Source organism: Xyrauchen texanus, chromosome 37 (genome assembly GCF_025860055.1).
Source record: "Xyrauchen texanus isolate HMW12.3.18 chromosome 37, RBS_HiC_50CHRs, whole genome shotgun sequence".
Lineage (NCBI taxonomy): Eukaryota > Metazoa > Chordata > Actinopteri > Cypriniformes > Catostomidae > Xyrauchen > Xyrauchen texanus.
In genome coordinates, this window is record NC_068312.1 from 34,295,926 (window position 1) to 34,311,038 (window position 15,113).

The window sequence follows — 15,113 nt, forward strand, 5'->3', positions numbered from 1 at the left end:
CCGTACATGTGAACATCATACTAGAACTTATTTCAAATACAGCAATGACAAACCATGGCAGCTTTGTCAGGACAAAGAGGATGCCTACAGAAGTGGGGATAAAATCTGGAAAACATGTTTTCAGCTAACGACCCTGCATCAGTGTGGAGTGGCCTGAAAGACATTACCAACTACAAGATACCATCCCCCAACACTGTAGGGAATCAACTGGCTGATGACCTGAATGTGTTTTACTGTAGATTTGAAAAGCCCAGTCTCACACCCCATACCTGCTCTGACCTTCACTTCACATAAACACCAACACCTCCTGCAACCCCCTTCCTCCCCCTCCTGCTACTCAACCTGCACTTAAGATCTTTGAAGAAGATGTGTGTTGGGTCTTCTGGAAACAGAAGACAAGGAAAGCACAGGGGCCTGATGGTGTTGCACCAACTAAAAGCCTGTGATGACCAGCTGGCTCCCATCTTCACACAGATCTTCAACACATCAATGGAGCACTGTGAAGTTCCTAGCTGCTTCAAACGTTCCACAAACATCCCTGTCCCAAAGAAATCCAAAATTGCAGGACTACAGTTAATGACTGTTGTCCCTGACATCTGTGGTCATGAAGGCATTTGAGAGACTGGTGTTGGCCCACCTGAAGCACATAACTGGACCCTTTCTGGATACCCTGCTGTTTGCTATCTAGCTATCAGGTTGGTGGATGATGCCGTCAATATGGGAATGCACTACATACCGCAACATCTAGACATACCAGGGACTTATGTAAGAATCCTATTTGTGGACTTCAGTTCAGCCTTTCAACACCATCATCCCTGACATCCTATGGAATAAATTAACCCAGCTCTTGGTCCCCATCTCTCAGTGGATCACCAGCTTTCTGACAGATAGGCAGCAGTTAGTGAGACTGGGGAAATTACCTTCCAGCACATGTATAAAAAGGACTGTTGCCCCACAGGAATGTGTGCTCTCCCCACTACTCTTATCCCTGTCCATAAACAACTGCACTGCCAAGGACCCCTCTGTCAAGCTCCTGAAGTTTGCAGACAACACTACAGTCATCGGCCTCACCCAAGATGATGACGAGTCTCTCACCGGTGCAGTCAATACAACCTGGAGCTGAACACGCTCAAAACAGTGGAGATGATTGTGGATTTTAGGAGGAACATCCCAGCATCAACCCTGCTTACCATTCTAAACAACACTGTGGCAGCAGTGGAGTCATCCAGGTCCCTGGGCACTACCATCTAACAGGACCTAAAGTGGAGACCCACATTGACAGCATTGTGAAAAAGGCCCAGCAGAGGTTGTACTTCCTTTGCCAGCTGAGGAAGTTCTACCTGCCACAGGTGCTGCTGATCCAGTTCTACTCGGCAGTCATTGAGTCTCTCTTCTGCACTTCTGTAACTGCCTAGTTTGGTTCAGCTACCAAGTCAGACATCAGAAGACTTCAGCATAGTCCGGACTGCTGAACCCACCCTCTAAGAACTGTAAACCTACAGAGTGAGGAAAAAGGCTGGAAAAATCGCTTTGGACTCCATTCACCTAGCCCACTACCTTTTTAAACTGTTGCCCTCTGGCCTGTGCTACAGGGCATTGAGCACTAGAACAGTCAGGCACAAGAGCAGTTTATTCCCTCAGGCCATTCAAAAAATTTAATTAATATTCTTTACTGGTTTCAGTTCGCATATAATTACCCATCACAAACCCATGTGTTTTGTGAATGTGTATATAGAATGCATTTTTGCTTAGACCTACTTTAGACCTCTAGAATGCTTAATGCATAGAACTACTGTATATCTATAGGCAGTATAAGAACTGACAATGTTTGTCTTAAAGCCTACCTAACAAATGCTTGAATTATTAGTCACCTATAGTGACTAATATGTTTTTTCACTTTACATTTCCCACAGTTTGTTGGTGTGGAGGGTTTCGTAAGTGGCATTCTTGATCTTTTCCCTGGAAAGTATTACATTCGCTATCAGCGCGAAATCACTGTGGCAATCTGCTGTTTGTTATGCTTCATTATAGATCTCTCCATGGTTACACAGGTGAGTCCCCTTAATTAAACACCCCTTCATAACATGGATAGGAGGGATATTGTCAAGTGTGAAGATGTCAGCAATTTAATGCTCATGCGATCAATAAAGTGTAATAATGTGTTAGTCAGATATGAACATAATGGTTTAACTGCTTCCATTGGGTATTAGGTCATCATGATAAGGACACTGAAAAACAAGAAGTACTTGACAGGCAACATTAATCAAATTTGGACATTTTCTTGTTAAAAGACATATGAGGGGGCTTTCGCAATGCATTTACAGTACTTCCATAAAGTGACATATTTTAGTGCTAAAGAATATTTAGCGGGATATTGTGTAGGACAGGACTTAATTTTACAAATCAATACAATTATTGGATTATAAAAAGATAGGTTATGATGTTATTGGTTAATCTCATAGATTAGAATAGAATAGAATGGAATAGAATAGAAAATACTTAATCCCCCACACTGGACATTTTTTTGTTACAATAGAAAACATAAACTGCAGGTGTAACACCTAATTCAGCAAAGCATTATCACACAAAAAAAATAGAATAAGAATTCAAATATTGATAAAATAATATGCATTCATATCATGCGTGTGTGTGTGTGTGTATTAATGTCTTGTTGTCCCTTTTATAATTTATGCGTATGTTTTCGTTTCTAGGGAGGGATGTACGTCTTCCAGCTTTTTGACTACTATTCAGCCAGTGGAATGACCCTACTGTGGCAAGCATTCTGGGAATGCGTGGTTGTCGCATGGGTTTATGGTGAGAATCGCTTTGTGTAGCTGTTTTTTATGTTTTCATGTCTTATCAGTTAATCTATTTTTCTTTATTTGCATTACATTGCTTATGTTTAATAGGCATTTATCTTGAAATGTTTGTTGCACTAAGAGATAAAAATAGACTTTAGGACACTGTGCTGATGGAAACACTATTTAATCCTAACAAACCCAAAAGAGTGCTAAGTTTATGTTGTTGTGTGTAGGTGCTGACAGGTTCATGGATGATATTGCCCGTATGATCGGTTACCGGCCATTCCCGTGGATAAAGTGGTGCTGGTCCTTTATAACTCCATGTGTTTGCATGGTGAGTACTTGAAAAATCTCCCAACTTATGACTTGGCTTTTTCATTGACCTATAGCCATTTTAATGTCTGTAACAACTGTACATAATTAAATTAAATGGTGACTAATGAGATGAAACCCAACAAACACTTATTTTACACAAATTTCCTATTTTTGGTTAAAAGTAGCAGATTTAAGCTTTTTTATTTTTGTTTAATGAAACTCACTTTAAAACGTTATTGGAATTTTTTTATCATGCTTTCATTATTTACTTTTTGCTACTTTTCAAATACCTTTTATGTATAAATGTTATTGTTTTACCCATGCCCCATACCCATATTAAAATATGAAAATGTATCATAAAATTATATTTATTTCTTTAAAACTATGATAATCTGAACAAAGAGTTAAATAATCATAAAACATTATATCATACAACACATCAAAAACAAAATATTATTTGATTTTGTTTATTACATACTGGCTATGAAATTAGTCTTAATAAGACAAAGAAGTCTGACATTTACTCCAAAAACTTCATTTCCATCACAGAATTCAAAAATAGACTGAAAACAGAGTATGTTTATTTTCCATTGAAAAGGCTGCTGGAAGATTTTTAAATTGATATTGGGAGGAATTAATACTTTGCCCAACAGCACATTTATTGAACAAGACCAAAAATCTTACATTTCCAAAATATAAAATGTATGTGTCTATCACTAATCTATGATAATCTGGTCTGTGCATTACCACAACCAAATTGGAAAGCTGCCCTCCTCTATTATTCAAGAGCCAATCAGAAGATTATTTTAAATTGTGATGCTGTGCTTCATGCTTTCAGGGTATCTTCATATTTCATTTGTTGAACTACAAGCCTCTGACCTACAACAATGTGTATGTGTACCCGTGGTGGGGAGAGGTGATTGGATGGTGTCTGGCTCTCTCTTCCATGCTCTGTATCCCTGTTAGCCTTGTGTACAAGCTTGCTGGTGCCAAGGGAACATTCAGAGAGGTACATAACGTGTAAACATAATTTCATTTTCCAATGACAGAAAATAGTTGAATCAAAATGCTTTGCTATTTAGCCGTATTTTGGATCCAATATTCCAATAACATGACAGAAGTTATGGAGAGTAGTATTGTTAATTTGCATGATCCCGGATAAGCCCCCACTTTTCATGGCTTGAACCCACAAAATACTATGCAACTCGCCACATTTTGATTCCAGTATTCAAACATAATAAAAGTTATGTTGAGTACTGTCAGAGTAGTACTGCTTATTTGCATGATCCTGGATAAGCCCCCACTTTTCAAGGATTGAACCTACAAAATAATATGCAACTCGCTGCAATTTGAGTCCAGTATTCCAATATAACAAAAATTATGGATAGTAGCATCTGGGTAGAATTATTTATTTGTATGATCCTAGACAAACCCACACTTTTCAAGGCTTGAACCCACAAACTAGTAAACCAACAGCAATTAGAGGCAACATTACAAATAGAGAAATTTAAATTAGCTCTTGGTGCCAATGAAATTTGGACTATGGGTCAGTTACCTCACGCAAAGGCATTTGAATTACTCATGGGAGAGCAATGTGTGTATTTATAGTAAGTAGGCTAATGGTTGTCATTCCGCTGTAGATAGTTCACAATGCTTCGCATCCCTCAATGTTTGCTTCCTAACACACAATCATGGAATACAGAAGGCAACTGAGGATTGTGCATATATGATGTGGGAAAACAATGAATGAATGGTAGAGTAATAATGTGGAAAAGAATACTGACACAAAATCTGAAGAGAGCTTGTTTTTTTCTTTTCTTTATAATAGACAAAGCTAAATCAACTGTAGTTAACATCATATATGCATCACTTATATACTGGCTTAGTTTCAAATGAATACATAAAGACAAAACAACTACTTTTTTATTATGCACCTCTCTGGAATACTTGATCCTGATTGGTCAGTTGCAGCATGCTACAGTAAAAAAACAAATGTGTATAATTGCCTATGAACTGTACCAATGACCATTGTCCCAAGCAACCGATTTACTATTTAGCTGTGGTAGTTTCATGTCCCTCTTTTGCTCAATGGTCACTTCTCACGTAATGAAATAATTTAATCTCAAATCAGTATTTTATGTACATTTATTTGCTAAGTAGCTGTGTAACAATGGGATGATAATGTGCTATCAGCTGGTCACAAAAATAAAAAATTTCAGGGTATTACAAGACGAGAAGTACATTATTCCTTATTTACACATTTACATCTAATTATAATGTGAACTTCCAACAAACATAGTATTGTTATTCAGTAGAGAATGCGCATGGGATTAATTCAAAATGTGCTTTGTTTTTGTATGCAGCGTTGGGAAAATCTGACCAAACCAGTGTGGGGAGCCCATCACCTCGAATACATGGCCCCTGACACTGATATTAAAAACCTGGCCTCTCTGTCTCCTGGAACTGAGGAGAACAAGGTGATCATCTTTGAAAGTGTTATGTAGACAAAAATTAAATGGAAAGCCTACGACAACCCTCCTAAGGCAAGCTATTGAAGTATTCATTTGATATTTTAGGGAATTCTACATAAAATTCTATGATCTTTCAGTCTTGGTACAAAAAATAATATATAAAAATTTACGGAAATTGATGACTACATATATTGCATACTACAAATCCTTTACCAAGTACACAAGATTTTATCAGATCAGTTTAACGACCTCATGAAATGATGAAATGTTTAAACAAGTCTTTTATTTCTTTGTTGATGTATTTCATATATAATCAGGAAGTTTGGGCCAGGCATAATGCAGGGCTCGTCCCTTTTTCTTGAAAAAAAAAAAGGCCAATAGGCTTTGATTATGTCACGTGGTGGTGGTGGCGCCATAGGCTTTAATTATGGAGTGGTGGTGGCTTTGTGGGCTAAAGCAGATAACTGTTAATCAGAAGGTCGCTGGTTCGATCCCCACAGCCACCACCATTGTGTCCTTGAGCAAGGCACTTAACTCCAGGTTGCTCCGGGGGGATTGTCCCTGTAATAAGTGCACTGTAAGTCGCTTTGGATAAAAGCGCCTGCCAAATGCGTAAATGTAAAATGTAAATGTCACAGCCATGAACCACGATTTGCTACAGTCTAGTTGGTTGCAGGTTATATTTGTGATGGGGCATTCTCATTCTCACGTTGGATTGGACAAATATCTGTGTAGTGCAAGATGAGTCATCAATATTTCTGACCTGTTTTCCCAGAAGATAAGGACTGTAAATTTTATATGTGTATATCGGCTAAAGGTTGGATTAGTCAACTTTTTAAATTGTCCAAAAAAAATTGATTTCAAGGGGTCTTTAAGCTGTAACCTAAACTTAAAGCATTGCAAAATGGCAAAGCAAAATCAGCATGTCTTTGGAGGGGGAAATATAGTGTCTAGTCTGACAACTCAAAGCTTTACACCTGGATCGATTGTTAACCTGGGTGTAGTTCATAATTTCAGAACAGGACAGAATTCCCACAGGCCAATTTCCTGAAAATTACAATGGTCTCTTTGCACTGACACATGAGTATAAAACATATCCAAAAAAGAAGCACAAAATACAAACGTTAGCTACAAATGTTTTACCAATATATCCTTGACACAATTTGGCCCATAATGATGTCCACAAATGTGGACGATAAAGAGCATTACACTTTTTCAAATTAATAAAATCAAGCATCAGTAAAAATAAATATATATATACTGTATTATCAAAAAATACAAATCAGACTAAATGTGTGTTTGCAGATTTTACATTGATAAGGCCACATACACCAACGACAGTGCATTATTTCTGTAAAGAGTATAGATTTGCTTGATGTGTCTTCGTGTGAGACAGGTGACCTCAATACCTTGTGCAATAACTGCGTTTAATATACATTATGTGCCAAATTGAGCATGTCTTTCCATCTCTGTTGGTCAGAAGATGATTTAATTTGCCATAAAAAAAAAATTTGATATCTCATCATCTACCTGGTTCAGCTAAAATATACTGTGCTTGATGTGTCTTCCATATAAGTTATTCATGTTTGGAAACATCTATAGTTTTTATTGCAGACATTTCGAAAGAAGAGGCTTTTTTAAAAGATGCTTTAAAAGATGCCTGAAAACCCCAAAAAAGTAATGGATGCATTTTGTTGGTGCACAGGAGTGGCGGTGGTGTAGTGGGCTAAAGCACATAACTGTTAATCAGAAGGTCGCTGGTTCGATCCCCACAGCCACCACCATTGTGTCCTTGAGCAAGGCACTTAACACCAGGTTGCCACGGGGGGATTGTCCCTGTAATAAGTGCACTGTAAGTCGCTTTGGATAAAAGCGCCTGCCAAATGCATAAAAAAAAACAACAACAAAAAAAAAAAAACATTTTGTTAAGAATTGAATGGTCAATCAATCTCCAATTTCCACATTCTGATCCACATTTTGAATTTGAGTGGCTCTTATAGTCACAGACGTTTTTAATTTTATGATTTAAAATTGTCAGACACATCCAAAGAAATATATCAAGACATTTTAAAAGACAGACAAAACATTTTATCGTAATTCTATTGTTAAAAAAATTATCTTGTAACAGTAATGACTGTCATAAGACACTTTAAATTCTATATACAGTACTGTGCAAAAATCTTAGGCATATAAGATGTTTCACAAAAGCATTTGTCTTAAGATGGTTATTTATATCAGCTTTTGAATGAAATTCTTTGCACAGCATGGAAGCAATTTCTTCCTTTTCCTTTGTTGTGGTAAATAAAAGGCCCTTAGAAGGGTATGATCAATCTATCCTAGTCACTTAATCGTGACCAGCCTCACATTATCCTGCACCCTTAAAATCGAATCAACTAATACAGTATCCTTCGATGACAGTTTAAAAAGTTAAAAGCAGTTTGTCTAAATGCAACGCACAAACAAAAAAACACGTTAACAGCAATTTGTCAATAAAATCAATTTACAAACTTTGCCAATATCAGGTGCAGAATGTTAAATACAACCCGAGAACACATTTTGTTATCTGCAATTCTGCTGTAAAGCCTGTTATGTGATTTTGCAGGTAAACATTTTAGGTTGACACATAGTTGCCAAACTTTGCCTTTGCCTTAAGATTAGAACCTATGGACAAATAGCCAAGATTATACTGAGGTGTCCCGAAAAACTGGCCTCATTCCGACCTGTGGGAATTCTGTCTTTTAAGACACACACACAATCATTGTAACATTGTTGATGTACTCAGAATGTACACATTAGACTACATTATATAAGGCTTCAGAATACATTTGCACATTGTTGTAAAATAATCTGCTAGCACCTTTTAATGATGCTAGACTGTTTTTTTTTTTTTTTTGTTTGGTTTTATTTTACTGTAAAATGAATCAGAGATTTATTTTGTGAAGGCTTTTATTTTGCTTATATGCATTTATAAATACATATTGGGTATCTGTGTGTTATATTTAAAACATTTGATGCTGTATTTACTTTTAATAAAGATTCAAATATGGAGCCGGAATTATTACTGAAATGCTTCAGTGCAGTTGCAGGGAGGACTATGAGACAGATAACACATTATAATTATTTTATTTTGAATATCAAGTACAGTTGTTAAATGTATTAGATTAGAATGTATTGTGTGTCTAAAACTCCAGTATTCTCTACCGACCACCCAAAATTCATCTCTGTTTGGTTTTCAATGAACAAATCATCTAAAGACATTTACTTGTGTTTCTGCCTATTTCTTCTTTCGACAATACCCATGAAGCTGGCCTACACCTCTACAGTTCACACATTTATGGAGGAAAACGTAATCCTCAGATTTAAAATATATATATATATATATATATATATATTTATCAAGCCAATCTGCTAAACGAATCCAAGTTAAAGGGATAGCTCACCCAAAAATGAAAATTCTGTCCAAATTCTGTTCCATCCGAACACAAAATAACACAAAATGAGATGTTAGGCAACATTGTTTAAAAAAATAAATAAAAATACAGTGAATGACAATGGTGACTCAGGCTGTCAGACATTTCATGCATAATATATCTTGTTGTGCTCCACGGAATAAAGGAAGTCATGTGGGTTTGGATGGATCATGTGGGTTTGCAATGATCACTTGTAGATTTATTTCTGTTTTAAAGGCAACCAAACTATTTTAACCAAGGTATTACTAAATATGCACTATTTTGTCATCAATTAGGCAATCAATTATCAATATAAATCTTTCTTTACATCCAAATGAGAGCTTGGGTTGGTCAGTAGATAAATTATTAAATAGCGATAAGAAATGTTTAATGTAGAAATGTTTATCTAGAAAAAAAAAATACATGTTAACAAAATAAGAAAAAAATGTTTGTGTTATTTCTTGTACTCTGCCAAAATTGTTCTCGACAGTATCTTTGTGTGAAAAGTTTGCAGAATGAGGCTGGTCGAGATAGGGAGCAAAATTTACACAAGAAATCCTTTAAGATAATTGGCAATAGCACATTAGTATCACATCTAATATAAAAATGATTTCAAATTTTGTTGCAGTACAGATATATCTGGCTCTAATGCATTCATGTATTAACTCAATGTACATAAGCCATACTAGATTCCATATTTAAATCAAAAGGAATTCAAATGTGGCTTTGAGGTCAAGGTCCATTAGACTCCGTTTAGGGAAAAGAGAAAAAAAAAGCTGATTACAAAGACATTGACAATCATTTGTCAGTTGTTTTAGACTTGGTTGCAGAATTCCAAAATCTTGAGAGTAGATGCAATATGTGTAGAATAAAGCAGCCCTTAAAGGAATTATATAGTGAGAGAGTTCAAAGCTTTTTGGGTGAGGATACTGTCTTGAAAATTCACACTGCCGACCTGGTTATTAGCATCTTTCATTCTTGTGGTTTGTAACATACTGCGATGTAACCATGGTTACCATTTTAAAACTAATGTAGAAATGATGGTGAAGTGTACAGTAAATGTTAGTGTTCCATCTGTCTAGCAGTATCCCTCTCAGTGTAAGAAGGGCTTTATGCTCAACATCACTGTGATTTTGTGCTGATCCACCTGCCTAAATCAAAGCAACAAATGGCAATAAAATAACTCCATGAAAGAAATCTGTCATTGCATTTTTTTTTTTTCTCATCTCTAAAGTATAGATGTTGGATATTGCAAATGATGACAACACTCCACAAGATAAACTAGTTTACTTTTTGTTGCAAAAAACCCCACAACAAATGACTTTGTCCAACCATTGGGCAAAAATCTTTGATGTCAGCATGAATTTAAAATTGACCCTAGTTACGTATTGTGCATTCTTGGTCTCATTCTTCAGTGATGGTTATTCAATGTGGGATAAATAAAAAAAAAAAAAGAGTCATCCGCTACAAATTACCTCTCTAAATAGACATCAGATTACACTACACATTACTTAACAGTAAAAGTATACATAATTACTTTATGTTAAAATCACATTTAAGAACATTTCACAGAGGGCCTGTGTAGCTCAGCGAGTATTTACGCGACTACCACCCCTGGAGTTGCGAGTTCGAATCCAGAGCATGCTGAGTGACTCCAGCCAGGTCTCCTAAGCAACCAAATTGCCCCTGTTGCTAGGGAGGTTACAGTCACATGGGGTAACCTCATGGTCACTTCAATGTGGTTCTTGCTCTCGGTGGGGCGTGTGGTGAGTTGTGTTTGGATGCCGCAGAGAATAGCGTGAAGTCTCCACACGCACTACGTCTCCGCGGTAACGCACTCAACAAGCCACGTGATAAAATGCGCGGATTGACGGTCTCAGACACAGAAGAAACTAAGATTCGTCCACTGCCACCCAGATTGAAAGTCAGTAGCTGCAATCTAAATACACAAACTTAAAATGCAATGCGTAATATAATTTTTTTTTTTACTAAGAAATAATTCGATTACAGTAAATAATTACTTTGCAAATTAGATTACACCCAATACTGCTGTTATTTAAAATATATTTTTTTCTTTTGCTAAAATGCAATAACTTACATCACAATAGGATTGGAACGTCTACTTATAACTAACCAAGAAATTCCTAATGGATAAATCAATTCTTTGTCCAAATATCTTGTTTCACTCAGAAATTTGTCCGATTTGTCAATTCAAGTCGACTTTAAAACATCCCTTAAAAAGGCTCTCCCTTACAAAGATTTACCTTGGTAACCATAGCTACCAAACTGCTACCATTTTGTGATAACTAAATTAATGAAATAAGAAAGAAAATCACAGAAAGATTCTGAAAGCTAAATTAACTGTAGGAATGATGGTATTTTGGCAACATGTTACCATCCGTCACCTTTCACTTTCATTGCATCTTTTCTTTTCTTTTCACAATGACAGTGTATAGTGACTGAGGCTTTCATTCTGCCTAACATAAACTATGATTACCATGGTGCACTCTTGTTAGGGCTGTTTGTATCAATATCTTATGGTTAGTTCTACCGTACACAAGATGACCACATACATTTTCCTGGCTGCATGGTTGTTGTCTTCAGACCTGTTCACCAGGGCGCTAGGAGGGCTAGTCATTATACCAATGCGGTTCAGACTGGTTTTAAAGACAAATGCCTTTTTTGTCAGGAGAGCGCAGCTGCCATATTAAGCCAGGACTGTGGCTGGCAGAAGTTTGTTGACTATGTTTAGCTGAGCTACTCTTCTCTATTTCTGTCCAGTGCTTGAAACAGATGGGCATTCAGTTTAGCAGAAGTAAACAGTAATTATGAAAATGAACAGAAAATAAAAACAGAAAATAGCAATGCTGCAACTGCACCTAAGTGCCAAACTCTAATGCAAATTACACAACGTGGTTTATTACACACATTGCGGCAGTTCCAGGTTGAAATGTCCACTGTGTGTAAAAGCATGTTCAATTTTCTCCCAAACAGATGAGGTTAAGGTTAATGCTCGATTGAGTTTTAAATAAACAAAACTGACCTCCCTATCCTAAAGGTTGCAGCTTGAAGCAGAAGTTTCTGGTTTCCTCGAACATTGCCCCAGTCTTCCGTTGGACAGAAAACACTGTCAATCTACAGTCTAGTATGGCTTACTTATAACTGTCTATGCATATTAAGATCAGATTAGAAAAAAAAATGTAACATTGAAAAATTGCACTTTAATACTAGATCACAATGCAATAAGTGGCCTAATATCAGTTATACTGTATATGTCAAGGAAGAGATCTGTTTTGCATCTATTTTTGACTATGCTGTTACTAAGCAAGGCACTGATAGAAACACGATATACATGTGTAGACATTATATAATAATATTTGGTTATGTAGCATAGGTTCGAATTGGCATTGAATGTATAACTTAAATTCCTCAAAATGTTTTGAAATAAGACCTTTGGCAACAAAGTCCAAAACGGCTTGATCTTCTTGCATCTGTGTAAATATATTAAAACATACTATACACTACAATCGAAAGGGAAAAACTATGCGGACTGATAACAAAATATTCATGTTATTTCGCAAATACTGTATTAGTATATTATCGGATCTTGCCCTCTTCTGTCCTAACTGGGTCTGTAGCACATAGTTCACAGCTCTCAAATGAGACTTTGTCCCACATGTTAGTCTGAAGTATCATGGTATGTAGAAAGATTAAAGAGCGAGCAGTCACGTCATCCGTTTAATATCAGCAGCTTAACTACTGCAACTACCCATGGAATATTGGCATACTGACAAAAGAGCATTAATGTAGAAATGCAAGACAGTACGGAAGAAAAAATCTGCACACACGGAATCAGTGCAAAAAACTCTGACCTTATTTAAATCTTAGTTTTGCATTCTCTCTATTCCCACTATGATTTTACTACAGTAACCATAATTGAACTATTTGTAGTTGTCATAGCAACCATACAATTTACCATGATTTTACTGCAGTAACTACTGAAAATGTAAGCCATGATATTCATAGTGAACCCATAGTAATACAGTTAATGAACCTTTGGGCAAAATTCAATGGCCCAAATTTCAGGAAACCCCTTTACTTTTGGTTTCACTTTAGATCATTATAACATAGTTTTCCTCCATAACCAAAAAATAAATAAAAATGCATTGCAGTCAAGTTAAAATGGCTGAAGTAGAATTGATTGGTTTTGTTCATCAGAATCCCAACTAAAGCACATCACCAAAACACAAAATACTCAGAATTTCAAAAGTCAGTTGGATGTTTTTGCAGACAACGCTTTCTTGAAGAGATTCAAGGCAGATAACAGCACTCCCATCAGTATATAAATAAAATAAATACTGGTATAAGAAAGAACAAGCTACATTGGAAATGCATATAAAGAAGAAAACTTCAAATTATACAGTCTGTTTATTTATTTATTGGTTTGCTAATTACATGACATAACATGACACCAAATGCAATTCATCTGTCAAACTATCTTAGTCCTCAAAGACAAATGTCGAAATGCCCCCATCATCTTAAGGTACACATTAACATTTTGCGGCTCGTGGTTCTGGTTAACGTTTCACTAATGTAGCCATTCGTAGAGGGAAGGAAATCGTACACTATCGTCATGGTGGCAGATGGCATTCCTCACATTCTTATGATTGCTAACAGCCCAGGAGGTCTTGAATCGGAATCATCCAACACCATTATACCGAACCCGATGACCTTTCTTCTAGGAGTCCAAAACAGCGCAAATTGCGTTCCCTCTGTACCTAATTTAAACATGGTTGTGATGTTATTGCATTGGATGATTCCAAGCAATTAAGATTTCTAAACTACACATTTAACATGTGCTTGACACGTGTGGCATTCACCAAAGAAACCAAGGGTGTTTAACAACATGTAAAATATCAGATCGTAATCATATTGACTGTAAAGAATATGAACATCAATGGCACTTGAATACATTTCGAGGTGGATGGTTCATCCAAAAATGCAAATTCTGACAACATTTCTGACCTTCCATGGACACACAAAAGATGATGACCTCAGTCACCATTCACTTTCATTGTATCTTTTAACCATGCAAAGAAAGAGAACTGAGGATAACAGTCTTAACATCTCCTTTTGCCTTCCATAGAATGAGTCAGTGATGACAGAATTTTCATTTTTGGGTGAACTATCCCTTCAAGTTATGGTGAGTTTCGGTTTTAAACATGTGGCCCTCAATCGGGACTTTAATATGATTTCAAGACCTAGAAGATGAGAGATAATGTTGCTTTACTGTGCTCTGCCAAAGAGGTGTTATTACCTACTGTAACAGCCCTGCCTGGCTCATATCAGATTATACCAACACAGAGGCTTCAAACCAGATAGGACCGGAATGAACCCGTTCACTCTATCTGCTCTACAATAGCCCAGAAATGTCAGGAGCTATCCCACACCCAGGACAAACAACACAAGTATATCTGCCTATAGCAGCAAGACGGGCCAAGCTTGCTGATGTGGAGGGATTTTATATTTTAAAGGGACAGTTCACTCAAAAATTTTAATTCTGTTATCATTTACTCACCCTCATGTTGTTCCAAACCCATTTTACTTTATTTCTTGGAACATAAAAGGAGGGGTTAGGCAGAATATTTTGGGACTGACAGACACCATTCACTTTTATTGGGAAAATAAATGATGCAATGAAATGTATTCGGTGACTGAGACTGTCATTCTGTCTAACAGCCCGTCAAAAAGCAAATAGATCCCATTAAAAACAATGTAGCCATTTAAACTGGAAGCATCTGTGATGCGCCGACAGTAAACAGATGCAGTGGGTATAGCTGCAGGCTATGGGGTTACTCCAACAGGCGGCTGGGTCAACTCCAAAAGGCGGTGACACCTCAACACACTGTAAGTGTTAGGGAACGGGTTAGGGACTCTCTATATATATCTCTGTGGAGGAATGGTCTCAGATCCTTTGCCAGGAGTTCTCCAACCTCATTAGGCAGTATAAGAGAAGAATCAGAGCTGTTATCTTGGCAAAGGGAGGTTGCAAAAAGTATTGAATAAAAGGGTGCCAA

The 15,113-nt window shown here is 36.7% G+C and overlaps 1 protein-coding gene across 1 annotated transcript in view; it reads left to right on the forward strand.

Annotated features, from left to right (window-relative positions):
• Positions 1-10,224, forward strand: part of LOC127630635 (sodium- and chloride-dependent creatine transporter 1-like) — a 55,009-nt gene extending 44,785 nt beyond the window's left edge. The window contains exons 9-13 of the mRNA XM_052108262.1: positions 1,914-2,051; positions 2,712-2,814; positions 3,035-3,135; positions 3,955-4,125; positions 5,480-10,224. Of these exons, the coding sequence (XP_051964222.1) occupies positions 1,914-2,051; positions 2,712-2,814; positions 3,035-3,135; positions 3,955-4,125; positions 5,480-5,620 (654 nt within the window). The 3' untranslated portion in view covers positions 5,621-10,224. The remainder of the gene's footprint in view (positions 1-1,913; positions 2,052-2,711; positions 2,815-3,034; positions 3,136-3,954; positions 4,126-5,479) is intronic.
• Positions 10,225-15,113: the final 4,889 nt, after the last annotated feature.